Source organism: Carlito syrichta, unplaced genomic scaffold (assembly GCF_000164805.1).
Source record: "Carlito syrichta isolate Samal-C Ts95f unplaced genomic scaffold, Tarsius_syrichta-2.0.1 Scaffold302299, whole genome shotgun sequence".
In the NCBI taxonomy this organism is placed as follows: domain Eukaryota; kingdom Metazoa; phylum Chordata; class Mammalia; order Primates; family Tarsiidae; genus Carlito; species Carlito syrichta.
The window spans coordinates 505,383-528,011 of record NW_007246395.1 but is presented as its reverse complement, the minus strand read 5'-3'; the positions used below and the strand labels follow the sequence as shown (position 1 = coordinate 528,011).

Below are 22,629 nucleotides of genomic sequence, written 5' to 3'. Positions count from 1 at the left end.
TAGCAAAAAAACAAAAATCACTTCTGCTTATATAAAACCAACACTTTCACCAATTTTATGTTCAAATGAAACCACACATTGGCGTGATATGTGTTTTCAGTGTTTCCTCTAGGCTGATTGTTCTCCCCATCATGCAAATGGCAGCGCTGCAGTCAGTCAGTTTGTCATGCTGGATGGCAGAGTTCACTCAGCTTCACATTATCCGGAGGCTCTGGATGGAAGACTCCAAGGTCTTGAAATCCCAAACGGTCATGGCTCCGTCAATACCAGTAGTGCAAAATTTATGACAGTCTTGCTTGTCCACCTCATAAGTAGATACTTGAGTGATGCTGATGCTATTCTGGTGCAGTATCTCCAAGGCTGGATTGCAGTCCTCAGTCGTGGCTCTTGTCCATATTACAGAAGCATTCCGTGGCAGACATGTTGCACTAGGTGCTCTGCTTTGGAGTGTCTAACTTGGAGACAAAAGTCAAGCAGCCGTGGTCATCATAGTTAAAGAGCATTAGGCAGCAGTCACGTCCAGCAGCTACAACACTATTCTCCAAGACAGACGATACACTCAGGAGTGGCAGGAATTCTGTCTTCAGAGTTGAGACCTGCACACTTTTTGAGGCATCAGCAACAGACACAGTGCTGTCATGACTGACCCAGGCCTGGTGGCTTCCACTGGCAGAGAAGCTGACCCCATGGACCCAGCCACCAGGGCCACGGCCACCAAACTCTGACATCAGCTGACCAAAAGACATCTTGCTGCCCCATGGTGTGCTGGCTTCTCATCCACTTCTTTAATGTAGGCAGAAAACACTGCATTTGAATTCACATGATCCTTCTGCCAGCAATACATTGTTGGGATGCCAATCCAAGCTGAGGACTGTGGATAGAATTGGCTTTTTTATGTGCTTGCTTACCCACCAGTCATTTTCAGTCTCGAAGTAACAAACAGAAATGAGTTGTGCTCTACTTCCCACAGCAAATTTGTTTTCTAGGGGGGGACCACTTCACAAAAGTGGCTGTGCAATTCTCAGAATCACCAAGGTTGGCTTCCAGACACCATCTTTCTGACTCCAGGCATAGGCGTTGCAGTCTGTTCCACAAGTGACGATGCGGTTGCTCTTGGGAGCCCAGTCAATACCTGTAATGTGTCCTTTGTGCTCCTTGAGTTCATGAGCTTTCAACCACTGGCTCCCATTTTTCTTATAGATGTGCACTTCATGATTGTTGGGGCTAAGGGCAATCTGGGTACAATCCCTGTTCCAGGCTTGGCAGGTGATTGGCTCTAATAATAACTGATGCAGGGGTATTATTCTTAGTATTTTCAAAGGATATAAAGCTGAGGTCGGGGCAGTCTGGACGGGCTCCGTGCAGAAGATTCGCGGACTCCGGTCAGTCATCGCAAACAGGCTGTGGTGGGCACGGGCAAAGGACAAAGGCCTGATTGAACTTTTAAAATAATGCGTAGTGTAAACTTAGAATGCTTCTTTAAATTGTGTTTTGTTTGGTTGGTTTTTTGAGTCAGAATCTCATTCTGTGGCCGAGACTGGAGTGCAGTGGCAGGATCAACGCTCACTACAGCCTTGACCTCCTGGGCTTAGGCAATTCTCCAACCTCAGCCTCCCACATAGCTGGGACTACAGGTGTACACCATCATACCTGGTTAATTTGGGGGGGTGGGTGTTGAGATGGGATCTCATTGTGTTGCCCAGGCTGATCTTGAACTCCTGACTCTAAGCTATCCTCCCACTGCAGCTTCCCACACAACTAAGATTACAGTCCTATGCCACTGCGTCCAGTCCTAAAATTGTATTTTCATATGCTGCCCACTTTTGGAGCGCATCAACTTGTGAATACTTTGAACTTACCTGAATCACAGAGATTTTCTACTATAAACAATGTTAATTAGCTCCTTTATAATACGATAGACAAAAAGAAACAATAAGAACCTTCATGGAACCATTAGAATTCTAGAATTTAATTACTGGAATGGATTCTAAGGAACTATGCTACTTTATTGAGAAGCTCAGTTTTAGTGAGATTGTATTCAGTGAAAGTCACTAAGACTTGTTTCATATTAGAGTTAGGGTCTTCTGTCCAGTGCTATTACATCTTAGATTGAACTTTAGAAACTACCACTAAGTATATTTCATTTGTTCAGGTATGTGGAGGTAGTAATATATCAAGTTATTTTTTTGTAGGCCATTTGATGACCAGTCTGCAGGCACCGCTGGTGTTGATCTTGCCAATGGCAGTTCTGCACACCAGGAAGGAGCACCTAATGGCACAGGACAGAAGAACACCAAAGATTCTACTGGGAAAAAAAGAGAAGACCCTAAACCAGGTCCCAAAAAACCCAAGGAGAAAGTGGATGCCCTGTCACAGTTTGATCTCAACAACTATGCAAGTATGTCTTAGGATTCTTTCACTTCATTTCATTTATTTGTGTTACATTTTAAAAGATAAATGCCATAAGTAAAGAAATTTTCTAAAAAGGAAGGAGTTGGATATTCAGGGCACCCATAGCAGCTGATTATGAAACACTAACTTAGCTTAAACTGAAATAATACCAGTTTTTAGCATAGCTTTGAATGCTTAATAAAATTTTCATTAAAGATAATGAAATAGGGCTATTTGCCATTCATTCTCATGAGACTGAATAAAACTGAGAGATTAGTAAGTTAGGACAAGGTAGTAATGAAAAAGTTAAGTTAGGTACTTTAATTCCAGTATTGGAAATGTAGGTGAGGGTTTTTAAATCTGCTTAATGGTTTTATATTATATATGTACATATGTATACGTGTATATATGTATGATTTGGGCCGTTTCTGGACATTATTTCTTATCTACTGGTTCTCCAAGTGTGGTCCCCAGATCATCAGTAGTATGTGGAAATTTATGAGAAATGCAAATTCTCATGCCTTACCTCAGACCTGCTAAATCATACTCTCTGGTAGTGAGACGCAGCAGTCTGCTTTAACAAGCTTTCCAGGTGATTCTTATGCACACTAAAGTTTGAGAACTTTTTAGGATTTATATGAATTTATATGGAAAATACATAACTGATGTTATTTTCATGTTTAGAAACTTTTAGTTAGATTACTTGGAGTGATCATTCTCAACAGGAGTGATTTTGCACTCAGGATATTTGGCAATTTCTGGAGATGTTTTTGGTTGTCACAACTGGAGGTAGGGTGCTACTGCCATCTTGTTGGTAGGGATACTGACTACTAAATATCCAACAATACATAGGACAGCCAGCCCAAAATGTAAATAGTGCTAAAGTTTTAAGTCCTAGGGAGATTAGCATTCATCCAAACACAGAATTTGGAAAAAATGACAAGTGAAGATTATGAAAAGTCCACAAAACATGGCAAACTTATTTCCCCAAATATTTTTTTTACCAACTTTTCTTCTTTAAAGCACTTTTGGAATAAAAATTCCCCAATGCATAATATTATTAGATTAAGGTATAATATTAAAAGATAAAAACTATATTTCTGAAGTTACGATAGAAATTAAGCTATATCAACTCATTAAAGTTATATTTCAGAGTTAGTTATTTTTAGGTTTTCCTGGTAATGTTGGTTAAATAACATGTCTTTAGCCCACAAGGTTAAAAAGTATCAGATAAGAACAGGCATGGGAAACAAGCTGAAAGTAGTGTTGGGATCTCCATAAACGTTGATGTAATTGGGTGAACCAAGGAAGTTGAAATAGTGATGGTATCGCTCTGGAGGTAGTGTAGGTAAAAAACTGAGATGCATTTAGAGTTATTATGCAGTCTCTCCACTAGTCTGAAATAATGTGCCCATGACATCCTTTGAAATGTCTGACCTAGACCTCTCATAGAAATGAGTATGTGCTCTGTTTTACAGAGCTAACAATGTTTTTAAAGGATTTGAAACACAAGTAGAAGTGTCTTAAGTAAATCAGAATCAATTATTTCTTTTAAAATCTAGTTTTTATTAGAAAAACAGAATAACAGTAATGGTATTTTGGTTTGGTTTGGTTTTTGTTGTTGCCTAGGCTAGAGAGTAGTGGCACACTCACAGCTACCACAGCTTCAACCCACTGGGCTCAGGCGATCCTTCCGCCTCAGCCTTCCAAGTAGCTGGAACTATAGGTGTATACCACCATACCTGGCTAATTTAAAAACTTATTATAGAAACAAAGTCCTGCCAGGTTGCCCAGGCTCATGGCAGTCCTTTCGCCTCTGCCTCTCAAAATACTGGGATTACAAGTGTGAGCCACGATGCCTGGCCAGTAATTGGTTTCTAAAGAGTGAAAGCCAGTCTTATTGTTCATTTTTCATTTCCTCTCTCAGTCTCTACATTAAGTATTAATTAAAAAGAATTGTTTATAGAATCTCTTCCTGATCATAAACTCTACCATCTCTCAAAAGTATCACCATCCTGAATTGTTACTGTCATTCCCAAGAAAAATCACCATTTTTATTATGTGTATTTCCTAATTAAAACATATATTTGAAATGGTAATTTACTTGAATTGCTTTACTTTTTTTTTTTGAGTCAGGGTCTCCCTCTGTGGCCCAGACTGGAATGCAGTGGATGGTACAATCAGGGTTCACTGCATCCTTGTCCTTCTGGGCTGAAGGGATCCACTCTCCTCAGCTTCCTGAGTAACTGGTAATACAGGCATATACCACCACACCGGGCTTATTTTTTTTTGTAGAGGCGAGGTTTTACTATGTTACCCAGGCTGGTCTCAAACTTCTGGGCTCAAACAATGCTGCCTCAGTCTCCAAAAGTGCTGGGATTACAGGCATGGACCACCATGCCTGGTCTGTTTCTTGATATTGTTACTTACTGTACAGACATTATACTTGTAACTAAAAATCACATCTCCTGAATTAATTTAATTGAATAATCAATTGAAATATTGATTTACATATCTTATACTCAATGACATATAAGATAATTTTAAAGTAGCTATAATAATGTTAAATTGGACAGTAAGTTGAAAATTGATCTTGAGTTATTCAGCAACTAGGTGATTCTGATGTATGTTCATTTATGTGCTTCACATTCATATGGAACTTTCACATATTTTTCATTTGTTTTTAACAACTGCACATTGTAGACAAGGAACTATATAAAGTAAAAGAATTAAGTATCATAAGACTGGCAAGTCTGGTCACCTCTTAACAAATTATTTTCTCAGGGCTTATTTCATTTTTTGATACAGGAAAACATCCTCTTAGAATGAGTAGATGCAAATGAGGTAAAGTACTTTGTAGATTTTTAATATACAGACTTGAGACTGAGGCATAGAGGTTGCATCATAGGATAATTTTGATTTTTTTTTTAACCCCCCCACCCAGGCATTACCTCTCATATTGCTTGAGGAAAAAACCTCCAAAGACCTATATCCTTCAAAACAGATAATTTTAGGACTTCTATTTTTAACCTTGTGTATGGAAACTTTCATAAGTCTGTGAAGTCTTTTCAGATATTATACAATGCATGGCCGTAATATAAAGTGGGAAATAGTGTAAATTATAAGAACTAGGTCTTTAGCTTGTCTTTTTTTTTTTTTTTAAGCACTACTGGACCAAATGTGTGCATCTTCATTTAAGAAAAAGAAAATATTTTTTCATATCATTTTCCACTCCCACAGGTGTTGTTATAATTGATGATCATCCTGAAGTAACAGTAGTTGAAGATCCCCAGTCAAACTTGAATGATGATGGTTTTACTGAAGTGGTATCCAAAAAACAACAAAAACGTTTACAAGATGAGGAAAGGCGAAAGAAGGAAGAGCAAGTCATACAGGTTTAAAACTTACTTCAGTTTATTGCTTTACTTAGATTGTTACCTAAAGTATGTTAGCAAAAGGTCAAAATTTTATCTACTTGTAAAGCCAAGGCTGTATTTATTATTCAAATATTGAGGGTGCCATCATCTTCACAACTTTAAACTGTTTTAACCAGAGCTAAGGTAAAAATTTTAAATCAAATGTATAATCACTGCAGCTCACTGTATGCCTGATCAAACTTCTTTACTTTAACAACATATTATATGGTCACCTTATCTGCCCCACAGCAGAGTTGAGTTGGTTTTATAAATTATCTTGGAAATCTAAGGAACACAAATACCACAAACCAATAGATTGCAGATTCTTAGCCTATAAAAGTTCCTATTGTAATCTGAATTAGTTCATTTAAATGTACAGTATGAATCAAGGTTAATTATTGAGTTTAAAATAACTCTTGGAACCTTGTGCTTTCCCAGGCTATTTATTTAAGTCGTGCAGATACCTTATAGAGCATGATATGGCAGCCACACTCTTCCAGTTTATGTCTGTCAAATAAAAGTTGAGTGAACACAAGTAGCCTTTTGTCACCTTAGGGAAGGTTTTACTGCCAAATGACTTTAATTGTGGAAGGATTGCCTGAGCCCAGTAGTTCTTAATCTTTCCTTTGCATTCACAGTTTGGCTAACTTGTGCAAAAGGCCTAGCTTTTGGGCTATTCTGGCTTTCAACACACCTTTCTTGCTAAGCTGAATCATTGCTAGATTCTGATTTAATGTGAAAGGTGTGAGACTATTCCTTCATCTGAGCACATGCAAGCCACTGTATGATTATTATCTGGCCTAATTTCAATACTGTTGAGTGTCAGAGAATAGGGAGGCCAGGGGAAGGGCTGTTCAGTGGATACATACTTGTCTTTCTCCTCCATCATCTTGACATCGCCATAGCAGCCTTGACATTTTTACTCTGAGTACCTATCTTGAAAAGCAAAGGAGCTAAATTAGTAATTGGTTTTATTAGAAATTACATTTATGAACTGCTGCTTTCAACTGCGTTACTGACAAAAATGATTCCTAACAATTTGTCAAGGTCTGGAACAAAAAGAATGCAAATGAAAAAGGAAGAAATCAGACATCTAAGCTTCCTCCAAGATTTGCCAAAAAACAGGCGACCGGGACCCAGCAGGCACAGTCTCCAGCCTCAGCGCCTGCCCCACCTTCACCCTCAGCTCCAGTTCCAGCCTCCTCAGCTCCAATTCTGGCCTCCGCCTCAGCTCCAGTTCCAACCTCCACCTCAGCTTCAGTTTCGACCTCCACCCCAGCTCCAGTTCTGACCTCCACCTCAGTTCCAGTTTCAGCCTCAACCTCAGCTCCAGTTTCAGCCTCTGCTTCAGCTACAGCTACAACTTCTTCAGCTTCAACCCCAGCTCCAACCCCCATCCTTGCCTCTGTTTCAACCTCAGCCTCTGTCCCCATTCTTGCCTCAGCCTCGATTCCCATCCTTGCTTCAGCCCTAGCATCAACTTCAGCTCCCACCCCAGCCCCAGCAGTCTCTGCGCCAGCTTCCCCTGTCATCTCAGCACCAGCTGCTCCAGTCTCAGCCCCAGCTGCCTCAGTCCCACTTGCTCCAGCCTCAGCTCCAGGCCCAGCCCCAACTCCATCTCTAGCCTCTACTGCCTCAGCCCAGACTCAGGCACAGACCCACAAGCCAGTCCAGAATCCACTACAGACTACAGCACAGTCTTCAAAACAGCCACCCCCTTCAATTCGGCTACCTGCAGCTCAGACTCCTAATGGCACAGATTATGTAGCCACAGGAAAATCCATCCAGACCCCACAATCACATGGCACTCTGACAGCTGAATTATGGGATAACAAGGTGGCTCCGACAGCTGTGCTGAATGACATTTCCAAGAAATGTAAGTGTGCAGCAGAGAAGTGAGGGGTGGGAGGGGTGGCATGGACTATAAAATTGTTTCTAAAATATGTTTAGCATCCTTTTTTTATAGGAACAATTTTGTATTGATAAAAAATAGGTAATATTTGAGGGGACTTTTACATGCATACCCCCGTTTTATTGCACTTTGCAGGTACTGCATTTTTAGATTGAAGATTCATGGCAACCCAAGTCTATCAGTGTCATTTTTCTAACCACATGTGCTTTCTTCATGTTCTGTGTTACATTTTGGTAATTCTCACAGTATGTCAAATATTTTCATTATTATTTTATTACGGTGGTCTCTAGACAATGATTTTTATGTTACTGTTGTAATTGGTACAAACGAACTACACCCAAATAAGCAAATTTGGGCACAGTGGCTTATACTTATAATCCCAGCACTTGGAGAGGATTGAGGTCAGAAGTTAGAGACCAGCCTGGGCAACATAGTGAGATTATGTCACTGCAAAAACCATTTTTTTTTTTTAGTCAGGTGTGGTGGTACTCACTGAGTACCTATAGTCCTGGCCTCTCAAGAGGCTGGAGTTAAAGGACCTCCTGAGTATGAGGCTGCAGTGAGTAACAGTCACACCACTGCATTCCAGCCTGGGCAATAGAGTGTGACCATGTCTTGAAAAAATTTTTTAAAGATGGTAAGCTTAATATGTGATTATTATATGTGTTCTGACTGTTCCACTGAGCAGCCCTTCCCCTTCTCTCTTCCTTGCCTCTGGCTTCCCTATTCTCATTCAACAGTATTGAAATTAGGCTAGTTAATAACCGTACAGTGGCTTATATGTGTTCAGATGAAGGGAATAGTCTCACACCTTTCACATTAAACCAAAACCTAGCAATGATTAAGCTTGGTAAGAAAGGTGTGTTGAAAGCCAGAATAATCCAGAAACTAGGCCTTTTGCACAAGATAGCCAAATTGTAATGCAAAGGAAAAGTTCTTGAAGGAAGTGAAAAGTGCCACTCCAGTGAACCCCCAGTGATCAGAAAACAAAACAGCCTTATTGATATGGATATCTGTATGGATATGGAGAAAGTTTGAGTGGTCTGGATAGATCAAGCCAGCCGCAGGCATGGAATCTTAAGCTAGAGCCTCATCCAGAGCAAGGCCCTAATTCTTCAATTCTATGAAGACTAAGAAAGGGGAGGAAGCTGCAGGAAAAAGTTGGAAGCTAGCAGAGGTTTAAGAAAGAAGCCATCTCGATCACCTGCCAAGGTGAAGCAGCAAGTGTTGATGAAGAAGCTGCAGCAAGTTACCCAGGAGATCTAGCTGAGATCATTGAGGAAGGGGGTTGCCCTGAATGGATTTTTGATGTAGGTGAAACAGCCTTCTGTTGGGAAAAAGCCATCTAGAACTTTCAAAGGTAGAGAGAAGTCAGTGCTGGGCTTCAAAGCTTCATTTGGCAGGCTGACTTGTTAGGGTACTGATGGCTGGTAACTTTAAGCTGAAGCGAGTGCTTATTTACTATTTTTGAAGATCCTAGGGCCCTTAAAAATTACAGTAAATCTGTTCTACCTGTGCTATAGTCATAGAACAAGAAAACCTGGATGACAGCACATCTGTTTACAATATAGTATACTGAATACTTTATGCCCACTGTTGAGACCTGTTCAGGAGAAACGATTCCTTTCAAATTAATACTGTTCATCGACAGTTCATATAGGCTGTGCAAGGCCTGTGATGGCAATGTACAAGGAATTGAATGGTGTTTTCATGTCTGCTAGCATGACATCTATTCTTCAACCCACAGACAAAGGAGTCATTTTGACTTTCAAGTCTTATTTCAGAAATGCATTTTGTAAGGCTTAGCTTCCATAGATAGTGTGATACCTCTGATAGAACTCGGCAAAAGTTTATTCCAGCTCTCATGGATGACTCTGAGAGGTTCAAGACTTCAGTTGGAGTAGTGGGAATAGCAAGTGAACTAGAAGTAGAAGTGGAACCTGAAGGTGTGATGAAATGCTGCAATCTCATGCTAGAACTTGAACAGATGAGAAGTTGCTTCTTATGGATGGTTTCTTGAGATGAAATCTACTGGTGAATATGTGGTGGACGTTGTTGAAATGAAACACAGGATTTAGAATGTTACATAAACTTAGTTAATAAAGCAGCAATGGGGTGTGAGAGAATTGACTCCAATTTTGATAAAAATTATCTGTGGGCCGGGCTCAGTGACTCAGCCTGTAATTCCAGCACTTTGGGAGGCCGAGGTGAGTGGATTGCCTGAGCCCGCGGGTTTGAGACCAGCCCCGGCAGCTTAGTGAGACCTTGTCTCTACTATACATCAAAAATTAGCAGGGCATGGTAGCATGTGCCTGTATTTCTGACTGCTTTTAAGACTGAGGCAGAAGGATCACCGGAGCCCAGCAGGTTGATGCTGGGGTGGCTGTGAGTGTGCCACTAGACTCCAACCTGGGCAACAGAGTGAGACTCCAACTCAAAAAAAAAGTTATCTGTGGGTAAAATGTCAAACAACATCACATGTTAAAAAGGGATTTTTCATGAAAGGAAGAGTCACTCAATGCAACAAACCTCACTGTTGTCTTATTTTAAGAAATTGTCACGACCATGCCAGTCTTCAGCAACCAGCAGGCAAGGCCCTCCATCAGCAAAAAGATTATGACTCACTGAAGGCTCAAATGATTGTTAGCTTTTTTTTCCTTTTTAGCAATACAACATTTTTAAGTATGTGCATATTTTGTAGACAGTGCTATTGCATACTTAGGAGACTATACATAAAAGTATCTTTTATGTGTACTAGGAAACCAGAAAATTGATGTGACTGGCTTTATTGTGATACTTTATTGCGTTGTTCTATACAGAGCCCATGATATCTCTGGGGTATGCTTGTATTTTGGTATGAAAGAATCTGTCATGTGAAAAGTCACTGTTTTATCGTCTGGTTAGTAACAGTTAATCAAAATGAGATTAAGAGAAAGGGTTAAATGGGTTAGTGATAATTAGGCTCCAGATTTTAATGATCATATTTCCTATGGCTTCTTCTTTTCAGTAGGTCCCATTAGTCCACCACAGCCACCTTCAGTCAGTGCATGGAATAAGCCCTTAACATCGTTTGGATCAGCTGCTTCATCGGAGGTAGGAATAGGCTTAATGACATTAATGGGATTAGTGTGGCAGAGTTTCCTTAAAACTTTAATGTGCCTCAGAACTATCTGCAGGTTGCTTAAAACAGGTCACTGAGCCCATGACCAGAGTTTTTAGGTCTGGATTGAGGTCAAGTTCCCAAGGGATCCTATTGATACTAGACCATTATCTCAGTAAGCTTCTTCTCACTTTTAGACATTAAACATTTGTTTTTATTCTAGAAAAGACCTTATGGTACAGAAAATATAGGTGCAATAACTGTGTTCTGGACTTTTCTCCCATGTTTCTGCGTGAATAATTAAATGGTATAATTATTTAGAAACTCTTTATAGGAAGTTGTTCCAACATAATTTCTTAAACCTACATGATACTGTGAATGACTATTAAGGTCAGTGACTATTCATTGAACAAGCGTTTGTTAAACACTTGCAGTGTACTAGACAGTGTTCTAGCCTGTGGGCTTACAAAACTGGGACTAAAAACAGACAAACCCTGCCCTCCTGGGGCTTCCTTTGTAGTGTGAGAGGGAACCAACAGTGAAGTACATATGTAGTATGATTGTGATCAGTGCTGATTAGAAAAACAAAGCAGGGAAGGGGCATAAGGAATTTCCCAAGGGGCATGGAGGCAGTTTAGTATGGGGTGGCCAGAAGAGTCTACTTAGAAGACATTTGAGTCAAGGATTTGAAGGAGATAGGAGAGCATGCTCTTCAGGTGTCTGAGAAAAAGTGAATTCCAGGTTCAGATAATAGCAAATACAAAAGCCATGAGACAGGAGCATTCCTGGTGTGTTTGAGAAAGTTCCAAGAGGCCCATGTGGCTGGAGAAGGTACAAGATAGAGAGCATAGATGCAGCTGGAGAGGTAATAGTGAGTGGATCCTCTAGGGCCTTTGGAAGAGGTAGGAAGATGTTCAGGGTTTTAAACAAAGGATTGATAGGATCTGAGTTGTAAGTATACTGTGTGGTCTGCTAAGAACAGTCTGTGTGGGGCAAGAGTAGAAGTTAAGATGCTATCACAACAATCAGATGATAATAATTTAAACTAAGGGAGAAATGGTTGGTTTCTGGGTATTTGAAGATCAATCTGAGGAAACTTACTGATGAATTAAATGTGGGGTGTGAGGTGAGACAGAAGAGTAAAAATTAGCCCCAAAGTTTTTGGCTTAAGCAATAGGAAGGATGGAATTCCAATTAATTGAGATTGGGAAGTTATAAATGGATCAGGATTTGTGGAGAAGACAAGGAGTTCAGTTTGGGTCATGTTAAATTTAAGGTGTTTGTTATACATCTGATTGGAAATATCAAATATGAACTAGTATGACTCTAGTTCATAAGAGATAATTTATTAAATAGCTTGAAGATAAGAATTTGAAAGTTATTAGCATATGCATGATGTTTAAAGTGAATGGGGTTGTTTGAGGTCACCAAGGGAGAATGAGTTATGAGCGTAAAATTGAAAATGGTCTTGGGGCTTTCCAATTCTAGGAAATGTGGAAGAGGGAGAAGCTAAGTGTCCTGAAAGGCAAGTGAAAGCAAAGTTCAGACAAGAAGTGAAGGATCAGATGCGTCAGATGCTGCTGTAGGTCAAGGAAAATAGGTGCTCAGTTGACAGGTAATGACTGATAAGAGCAGTGCTGGTGGAGTAGTAGGGACGAAAGCCTGTTTAGAGTGAATTTAAGGGAAAATGGGATGAGAGGTGACTGCCACAGCATTTTGCTCTTCTTATACTAACTGTACATTTATTCTTAACTAACTGTGGAATTTCAACAATGACTAAAGCAAATAGAAGTTTTTATTCTAATTGACATCAGTAATATTTGCCTATACAGTCACATGTTTAACATTGAGGATACATTCTGAGAAAGAAGCTGTGTGAACATGTTAGGGTATACTTACACAAACTTAGTTGATACGGCCTACTGTACATCTAGACTGTATGTTATAGCCTATAGCTCTTAGGCTACAAACGTATACAGCATGTTTCTAGACTAAATACTGTAGGTAGTTATAACACAATGGTAAGTATTTGTGTATCTAAACATAGGAAAAAATACAGTAAAAATATAGTATTATAATCTTATGGGACCACCTTTGTATATGTGGAATATCATTGAGGAAACATCACCAATATGTAGTGTGTGCCTATATCTGAAAGTGAATCATTGGTTATTTTGTGGGCTTTTTGTTTTGTTTTGTTTTTGATTCAGAGTCTCACTCTGTTGCCCAGACTGGAGTACAGTAGTAGCATGATCACAGCTTACGGCAGCCTTGACCCGACAGATCCATCCAACTGTCCTAGTAACTTGGACTACAGACACATGCCACCACACTTGACTAATTTTTGTATTTTTTATAAAGGCATATAGTCTTGTGTTGCCTGGGAGTCTTGAACTCCTGGGCTGAATCAAGCCTCTTGCCTCAGCCTCCCAAAGTGTTGGGATTACAGGCATGAGCCACTGCACTCGGCTGGATATTAAAAATAAATCTGCATTACGTGCCTTGTTCATACTTTTAACATTATTACCCTGTTAGAGGGTTAGAAATAACTTTATCGCTGAGCATAGTGACTCATGCCTATAATCCCAGCACTTTGTGGGGCTGAGGCGAGTGAACTGCTTGAGCCCAGGAGTTTAGGACCAGCCTAGGCAACATAACAAGACCTCATCTCTACAAAAATCAGAAAATCAGCTGGAAGTAGTGGCACCGCACCTGTAATCCCAAGCTACTTAGTAGACTGAGGTGGAGAGGTTGGGTCATGGCTGTGATGAGCCATGATTATGCCACTGCACTCCAGCCTGGGTAGCAGTGAGACCCGGACTCAAAAAATAAATAAATGCATAGAAATAACATGATCAGTTACTGCCTAAAGTTAAAGTTAGGTTTAAGAATACCAAAAATGATATGAAGTGGTGATTCAATTACTAGGTCAAAGACTGTTGTTGAACTTTGTCCTTAGTTTTTTGTTTACGTAAAGTTTAATTGTTGTAACAAAGCCCTTGAGTCAGCTAACTTCCTGCCTATCTTCTACCACTGTTCCCCATACCTGATATGCTTCATCCTTAATAACCTTTTTTTGTTCTTGACATTTACACTAGGTGTATGCTCTTCCTGAAATACTTTCTACTGATCCTGTCTTTTAGATCCAGTGTCAGTGTGTCCTCAGTGGCTTTCTCTGTCAGTCTAAAGTTAGCTAATCTCTTAACCCCATTTTGTTTTTGTATGTCTCTTATCTGACTTTTCAGGTCTTTCTTTACTCTCAATAGAATGCAGGCTCTGCAAGTTACATTGATGCTAACATTTGACTAGCACAAAATAGGCCCTCAGTAAATTAGCTGTTTAACTGGCAGATTGATTCCTTAGGTGTGTACACTATGTTACCAGTCACAAAGTTCTTATGTACTTTTTTGAGTCAGGATCTCTGTGACTCAGATTGCTGGAATGCAGCAGCAGAATCACAGCTCACTGAAGCTTCAACCTCTTGGGCTCAGGTGATCCTTCCTCCTCAGCCCCTTGTGTAGCTGGGACTATGGATGTGTGCCACCACATCCAGCTAATTTTTCTATTTTTTGTAGAGACGAGGTCTTGCTATGTTGTCCTGACTGGTCTCGAACTCCTAGACTCAAGCAATCCCCTGCCTTCACTTCCCAAAGTGCTGGATTATAGGCGTGAGCCACCATGCCCAGCCTCTTTAATATATATTTTAAAATTTTATTTTCAATGCAGACTTCCTTGAAGTAGGTGACACTGATAATACTGTCTTTTCTTTCCTAGTCATTCATCTGTTGGTGATGGTGTCTTCGTGTGTTTGTTGCTTTACGTTTGTTTTAATGGTGAAGCAACTTGAGGCTGTGATTTGCCCATGATCACGCTCCTAAGAGCTAGGACTTTAAAAAGTTAAGTCTTGTCCTAGTTTTCATTTTATCAGTTTTCTTCTAGTACAGATGAAGGATGGTTAAGGGAAAGTTCTCTTAAAACATGATGTCAGTTAATATGCAGATTGTTTCGCACCTTCTATTGTACACTTTAAGAATATGTAGTGCTACATAAGTCATTCTGTCAGATCTGAGCCCTATCTGAACTCAAATTTTTAAATATTCTTTTACTAGGGAACAAAGAATGGTCAAGAAGGTGGAGTGGAAATTGGTATTGACACAATTCAGTTTGGTGCGCCAGCTTCAAATGGGAATGAAAATGAAGTTGTTCCGGTGCTCTCAGAAAAACCAGCTGACAAAACACCTGAACCTAAAGAACAGCGGCAGAAGCAGCCCCGTGCTGGACCCATCAAAGCTCAGAAGGTAAAAAACACTTAATAATCTAGACCAAAGTTTTGAAAGCTGCTGACACAGCCACTGGCACTTATGAAGAGCAAGTAGTAACAGTTTTAAAATTGAATTTAGTTTTTGATGAATATCTTTGACTATAATGATTTTTGTCATAAACATTTGACTTCAGCTTCCAGATTTGAGTCCAATAGAAAACAAAGAACATAAACCTGGTCCCATTGGAAAGGAACGTTCATTAAAAAATAGAAAAGTAAAAGATGCCCAACAGGTAGAGCCAGAAGGACAAGAGAAGTCAAGCCCTGCTGCAGTCAGAAGCACAGATCCTGTTACAACAAAGGAAACCAAAGCAGTCTCAGAAATATCTGCTGAAATAGGAACAATGATCTCCGTGTCATCTGCAGAATATGGCACGAATGCAAAGGTAAGCAGCGTGCAGTGACTGCAAGTTCAATAGATGCAAACCATGTCAAAAACGAATGGGAAAAACTGCAACGGCTTCCTTTTTTTTTCTTCTGAGAGTGCACAGTTCTATAGACTACTTAGCTATTATTTCTACAGAGAAGATTTTATTTCATGGTTTGTGTATGTGAACTAAAGAAGTCCTTTACAATAAGTTGTATTTTTGTGGAAATTTTCTTTACTTTTATTTCTGGACTGTTTGAGTAGCTTAAAGTGAAAAAAATGTTTACACAGAATTTTCATTTGGTTTATAGGCTTTGGAATATGGTTTTGTATTACTTTTATTTAGGGTGGGTTTTTTTGTTGTTTTGTTTTAATTGAGCCAACGTCTTGCTCGGTTGACCAAGCTGGAATGCATGATAATGGTTCACTGCAGCCTCCACCTTCTGGGCTCAGGCGAGCCTCACACCTCAGCCTCCAGAGTAAGATGCATGCCACCATGCTTAGCTAATTTATTTTATTTTATTTTTTAGTCGACGAGGTCTTGATGTGTTGCCTAGGTTGGTCTCAAACTCCTGGCCTCAAGTGATCCTCCCAAAGTGCTGAGATTACAGATGTGAGCCACTGCACTGGGCCTTATTAGTATGTTAATAGAACTGCAGTGGAGCTTTATCTCATCTGCAGATAAGAGTATGATGTCAGGAAATGAAGCAGTCTTTTAGTAACTCCACTATCGCCAGTCAATCTTCTTTCATGGTTGGGACAGATCACTGTTGTGGTTGGCTGAGCTAGAGAATGCTGCCTTGCATTTATGGGCCACACTGGATTAAGCATGTATGTTTTAAAAACTACTCAAGCTGGGTTCGGTGGCTCAGCCTATAATCCCCCGCTTTGGGAGGCCGAGGTGAGTAGATTGCCTGAGCCCGCGGGTTCGAGACCTGCCTGGGCAACTTGGCGAGACCTCATTTCTACAATAAAAATCAAAAAATTAGCTGGGCATGGTAGCACGCACCTGTAGTTCCAGCTACTTGGAAGGCTAAGGCAAAAGGATCGCCGGAGCCCAACAGGGTGAGGCTGCAGTGACTGGGAGCATGCCGCTGCACTCCAGTATGAGCAACAGAGTGAGACTCCAACTCAAAAAACAAACAACAACAAAAAACTACTCAATAAGGCAAGTTATGTTGAGTGACCATGGTAACTGACACTTGTGGGAACGGCAAGTTTATATCTGCCATCTTGTGTTCTCTCCAGGACACATTCTCTGAGAAAAAAGACAGGTATAAAGTTTCATATTATTTGGGTATTTGTTTCAAGTACCACACACTGACTTGTGTAAGTAGTAACTCTTATGGTCTAACTCTGCCATGTTTGTTTGTTTGTTTGTTTGTTTGTTTTTATTGTAGAGATGGGTCTTGCCATGTTGCCCAGGCTGATCTCAAACTCCTAGGCTCAGACAATCCTCTGGTTTCAGCCTCCCAAAGTGCTGGAATTACAGGCATAAGCCACCACGCCCAGCCTATTCTGCCACATTTAAAAATGAGATTTGTGACAGTTAAACAAGGAGCGAACCCTAAAACCTAAGTAATTGATATAACTAAGATCTTGATATTTGCTTCCACATACAAAATTATTTTAATAACCTACAAAAATGAATATTTGGTACTGTTGACAACCTCTTATGCATTATTGCATTTTTTAAAATACACAGGAATTCGGTAGTAGTTGAAATGTAATCATTTTGGTGGTGAGTCCATGTTGTATTATCTATTAGTTGATAAATTAAGATTTAAGTGAGTTGATTCTTAAAGACGGCTGTCTTATTTCTTCCAGAACAACTTTACAACTATAGAACTGTCATTAGAAAGTGAGCATTAATTTCGTTTAAACATATTTTTTTCTATTACTGCTCCACAGGAGTCTGTAACAGACTATACTACACCTTCTTCTTCTCTGCCTAACACTGTGGCTACTAATAATGCAAAGATGGAAGATACTTTGGTTAATAATGTAAGTAATCAATTTGAGATGTGTTGTTTGGATAGGAACTTGGCTATTATCTGGTGCATCTTTTTATGTTTTATTTACTATAGTGATTGATAAGTTGGTATTAGATTTGTTTTTAGGAACACTATAGTATAATTAGCAAAAATATTCCAAACTGGCTTTTTTGTTTTTTCTCTGAAAGCCCTCAGCTTTCAGTGTTCACAGTCAGTGTTTGTGGTGCTTAGACTTGATTTCTTTTTTTTATTTTATTTTATTTTTTGACTTGGATTCTCACTCCGACACCCAGACTGGAGTGCAGTGGGCCGCTCCCGGCCACTGCAGCCTCGACCCACTGGGCTCCGGAGATCCTTCCACCTCAGCCTTCCAAGTAGCTGGAACTACAGGCGCACGCTACCACGCCTGGCTAATTTTTTTATTTATATAGAGATGGGGTCTCGAACCCACGGGCTCAGACAATCCACTCACCTCAGCTTCCCAAGGCACAGGATTACAGGCTGAGCCCGATTTAGGCTTGATTTCTTAAGTACTAATCCTGTTAACCCAGTTTTGGTAAGAATTTTTTTTAGCTTTTACATTTTACCAATTCAGCATTTTATTTGGTTGGTGATTTTGTTCTTAAGTGAAATTGAAATCTTTTTGTAATGCAGTGGAACCCAACTGTAATGCAGTGGCACCCAACTGATTTAAGACAATAAGACAATTAGAGTGTTTCCAAAGAATCAGGTATTTTTTAATTAAAAAATATATACTTAACAGCAACATTCCTGTGAAGATTGAGCTATAATGTGTATGTTAATTATGTCAGAAACTCTAATATAAGGTGGTGTTAAATCATGTTGTGAATTAAGCCCTAGTTTTCCAGAACAACCATGTTGTCATTTAAGATATGTTAAAAGTGAGTATAGCCCATCATTTTTCTTAGCTCACTGACTGACAGATGAAAATATGAGGTAACTTGCCATGGACACCCAGAGTTATTTAGAACATTTTAGAAGTTACTTGTGTGGTCCTTGTTTTGATGACAGGTATGGTGGAAATGTAGTTAGCTCTCTTTTAAAACATAGTCCTCTATAATGAGCAAAGGCTATCAAACTAAAATGTTGATCATCCTTTTTAAAAATATCCTTTACAGATAAGCATTTAAAGATGTCTGACAAAGGACTTTATCATTTTGAGTATAAAAGTCTTTATTTTTATATTCTTACTTTTTTTCCTATGCTTTCTATTCTTCCTTCTAGCATCAAATATATGGAATTTTAGAAAGGTGAGCTGCATTAGGGGTCACTTAATCCAATTTTTGTAGTTCAGCTAAAGGTAACATGTAGCTGAGGAAGTGAGGCATACACTTTTTCTTAGTGATGACAGCTCTCTAGAAGCTGATTAATGTGGTTTATCCAACTTTCCTTCTCCCCCCCCCCACCTTTCTGAAAGTGTTTTAAATAATATTTTTTAACTTTCTCTAACTCCATAGGAAATAATAGAAAACTTAGAAAGGAGAAAAAGACTTGTTTTCCGTTTAAGTGCTGATGTTGTTACCTAGATTATCACAGTCAATTAGTAAAGTCTTGATAAAGTTTAGTTACACTTTAATTGTGATGTCTTTTCTTATTTAAAAAAATGTAGAATATTCCTAAGATAGTATTTTTTAAGAGAGTATGTAATGCTTTCTGCCAAACTACCTTCTGAAAATACAATTTCTAAATTATATTTAGGCCAGGTGTAGTGGCTCATACCTGTAATCCCAGCACTCAAAGTGAGATCCTGACTCAAAAAAGAAAAATTAATATGTATATGAATATTTCTAAGGTAGTACTTTTTCAGGAAAGTGTATGATAGCTTTCTGCCAAACTGCCTTCTGAAAATATTACTCTAACCCTTAAAATCATTGAAAATATCCAAATGAGCCTTTTACTATCCAGATGGTTTCTGTGTAATCTATAAGGCCAATTGATGTAGTAACTCATACACTGATAACTACTGGAAGCAAGAGACCCACTCTTATGTATAGGGAAATAGTCTACATTTTATTGTTAGCAGTATAGCCAGGATATATTTAAAAGCAGAAAGATTAGTTTGGGTCAGGGAGCATTATAAATGGTCATCAGTTTGGAATGGTTTCACAGTTTTGTTTACTTGTGCCAAGTATTGTGGTGATTCTTAATTCAATGCAGTGTAAAAAGCAAATGTCTTGTGTGGGGAAAATTTTAGGACCTTTTGAAATGTTCTTTTTTCTTTCATTTGTCTTTTTGAGGTTTCATTTTATATATGGAACTTTTGTCTTTTTAGAAAAGTATTCTTGAAATGGCTTATTTTTTTATTGAGGCTCAATACACTTTTTATGGCCTTAACTGATATTTATTGGCTAGCATTACCAAATATTGCAATCATTTTGTGTCTTGAATGCATTGAAAACTTAAATGTAGGTGGCATTTTTATTATTATAGCACAGCTGCTTTCAAGATTTATAAAAGAATCTATTAAGTCATCTAAGGTATTACAGATCTCCACCAGGTAGTCTGTAGTATCACAGAGGGGTTATCTTAAAACCTATAAGTATCCTGGTCATTTTACCTGAACAACTAAGTAAACAAAAACAAATGTAGTAGTGCATGGTAAAATTCCAAGATCTAGAGAATTAGAGGAAATAAAGAGATAAAGGCAGTGAGTATCTATTATTATTTTTATGTTTTTAACAATATTTGCCATAATTGTTTCACTGCTATAGCAAAATAATTTCAGTGTAGTGAGTTGGGGCTAATAGTTCATACTTTCTTCCCAAGATTACTTTTGTTCTTGACTCTAGTTATTTAAAAATTGACTATATTTCAGGAACTAAATTAATTTCTTCTATTTTCACTGTCATGTTAAATACTTCTGATAAACCTGTAGCCGCCCTCCTCTCTTCCCCCCATATCTGGTGAAAGCTTCATTCCTTAGAGCTCTGCTACACCAAACGTGGCCCATCCACCAGCAGCACCTGGAACCTTGTTTGAAATGCAGCATTTCCATAGACAGCTGAATCGGAATCTGCTTTTTAACAGCACCTCCAGGCAATCCATGCACATATTAAAATATGGGAAGCACTGCCTTCCAAGTATATACCTTATATTTGGCACAGACTCTCTGCTAATTTGTGTATAAAAAGGCAGATAATACTGAACTTCAGAAACTTTAAGAGACCCATAATTAACTACTATAAACACAGTGTAACTCTTAGTAATCAGGTATTCCTGTTGGCTCTGATGAGGAATAAACCCCACCCATAGAGTAATTAGCATGATCTTTAGTGGGGCTTTTGTAGCAGATCTAGTTAGTTAGATTGTAATATGTGTTGCCTGCCTTTTCAGGTGCCCTTGCCCAACACCCTTCCCCTCCCTAAGAGGGAGACTATACAACAGAGCTCCAGCCTAACTTCAGTTCCTCCCACTACTTTCAGCCTCACCTTCAAGGTATGTACGGCATCCATCTCTAAGGGTCCTTACCTATTGCATGCAAGGGGACAAAATTAACAGTATTCTTTGGTATTCTTTTATAATTTTATGTGTTACGCCCCAATACCAAGCTGAAGAAATAGAGTGATATCAAATGATATCTTAATATAGGCTTAATAATTTTTGAATATATTAGTTGTATACAAAAAATAAAAGTTTAGTATTCCATGTTTTTGTGATTTGTTACCGGAATCCTAAGTACTGATTATGCTAAATCATGTGTAAGTTAAATGAATGCAGTGTAGTGATTGGAATATTTTATGGGAAGGCCATCGACATCTGGAGATTTTGAGTTGATTTTTTATTGGGTAATTTTTTAATAGGAGCAAAAGTGACTTAAGCACTTTTTATGTCATGAAGTTTTGGCTTGTTTTTGTCGCCTATTATGTTTGTGATCTTGAGCTATGTTGATTTTTTTTACAGTTGAGTTATTTGAGAGTTTTAAGTCATTTCACCTCAGGATTAGTTCCAAAGTTTAAAAAAGTGCAAACATGGAATTGAGGGTTTTTTTTTTAAGCCCATTTATTGATTTAATTGATGCTCATTGTTCATAATGTAGATAAGTCCTTAACCTCTACTGTAGCACAGGTTGACAGTGAATCCCACTGATAGGCTTCAGCAGCGGGTGTGGAAAACTAACTTGTTTTGCAATGTTACCAATATTAACTTCTGAACTCTTTCTGTTAATTCTTGAATCCTCAGCTCCCTAATTGCTTATCTCCCCTCCCATACTTCTTTGTGAGGTGCCTAACAAATAGACGTTTAAGACCATAAAATTTTATAAAACAACCTCTGCTTTGTGTCATTCCTTGTTTTTACCCAGTTCTTACTGCTATTCTTAATTCCTCTTCAGCCTTTGCTGTTGTCTTTCCACTTGAATGACCATTACAAACTGTGTTCCTTACTTTGTCTTATTTATATGCTTTTTTCATTATACTATCAAGACAATAATTAATTTTACATAAGCAAATATAGCGTCATCTTTAATTATTTAAGCCAGCTGTCATTTCTTCAGAATACCTGTTTTACTTTGCCTTTCACTTGTGTTTTTAGCATTTTAAGAAGAAATAATACATGTTTAGAATTAAACAGATTTAAATCAAATTATGTTTGTTTAAAACTTTCTCTTATTTCTTTATTTTTACTTCTCCTGACATCTGTCTTTGAGTAATATACAAATCATGAAAAAAGTTCTGTTATGCAGTAAGTCCTCACTTAACATTATAAATAGTTCTTGGAAACTTTGACCTCAAGCAGAGTGATACATAGTAGGTCATGGAATAACATCATTTGATTCAGTGTCATTTTGTTCTCAAGTTGAGAGAAAAAAATTATTTCACTGTATTTTGCACAGAGTCACAGTTTCCAAGAACCTGTTGACAACATTAACGGAGGACTTACTGTATTATGGACATCATTTATAGAATATTTGTCAAGAGAAAAAATGAGTACAGTTAAGTAATTATACTTTTCGTTTCATGGGATTTCCAAAAATACAAACTTCAAAATTTTTTTGCTGCTTAAGAAATGAAATCAGTCGGGCTCGGTGGCTCAGCCTGTAATCCCGCGCCTTTGGGAGGCTGAGGTGAGTGGATTGCCTGAGCCCGCGGGTTTGAGACCCGCCTGGGCA

At 38.7% G+C, this 22,629-nt stretch overlaps 1 protein-coding gene and 1 pseudogene across 12 annotated transcripts in view; one reads left to right on the top strand and one right to left on the bottom strand.

Annotated features, from left to right (window-relative positions):
- Positions 1–22,629, top strand: part of PRRC2C (proline rich coiled-coil 2C) — a 104,533-nt gene that overhangs the window by 57,031 nt on the left and 24,873 nt on the right. For 9 of the 12 annotated variants that reach the window (XM_021711446.1, XM_021711448.1, XM_008056252.1 and 6 more), the window contains 8 exons: positions 2,193–2,398; positions 5,632–5,786; positions 6,855–7,683; positions 10,727–10,812; positions 14,929–15,117; positions 15,275–15,526; positions 17,419–17,511; positions 20,856–20,957. In XM_021711446.1, coding sequence (XP_021567121.1) covers positions 2,193–2,398; positions 5,632–5,786; positions 6,855–7,683; positions 10,727–10,812; positions 14,929–15,117; positions 15,275–15,526; positions 17,419–17,511; positions 20,856–20,957 — 1,912 coding nt within the window. Of the gene's footprint in view, positions 1–2,192; positions 2,399–5,631; positions 5,787–6,854; positions 7,684–10,726; positions 10,813–14,928; positions 15,118–15,274; positions 15,527–17,418; positions 17,512–18,746; positions 18,773–20,855; positions 20,958–22,629 lie in introns of all 12 variants that reach the window. The other 3 variants (XR_002481872.1, XM_008056251.1, XM_021711444.1) reach the window with 3 other exon arrangements.
- Positions 194–1,391, bottom strand: LOC103258587 (annotated as a pseudogene).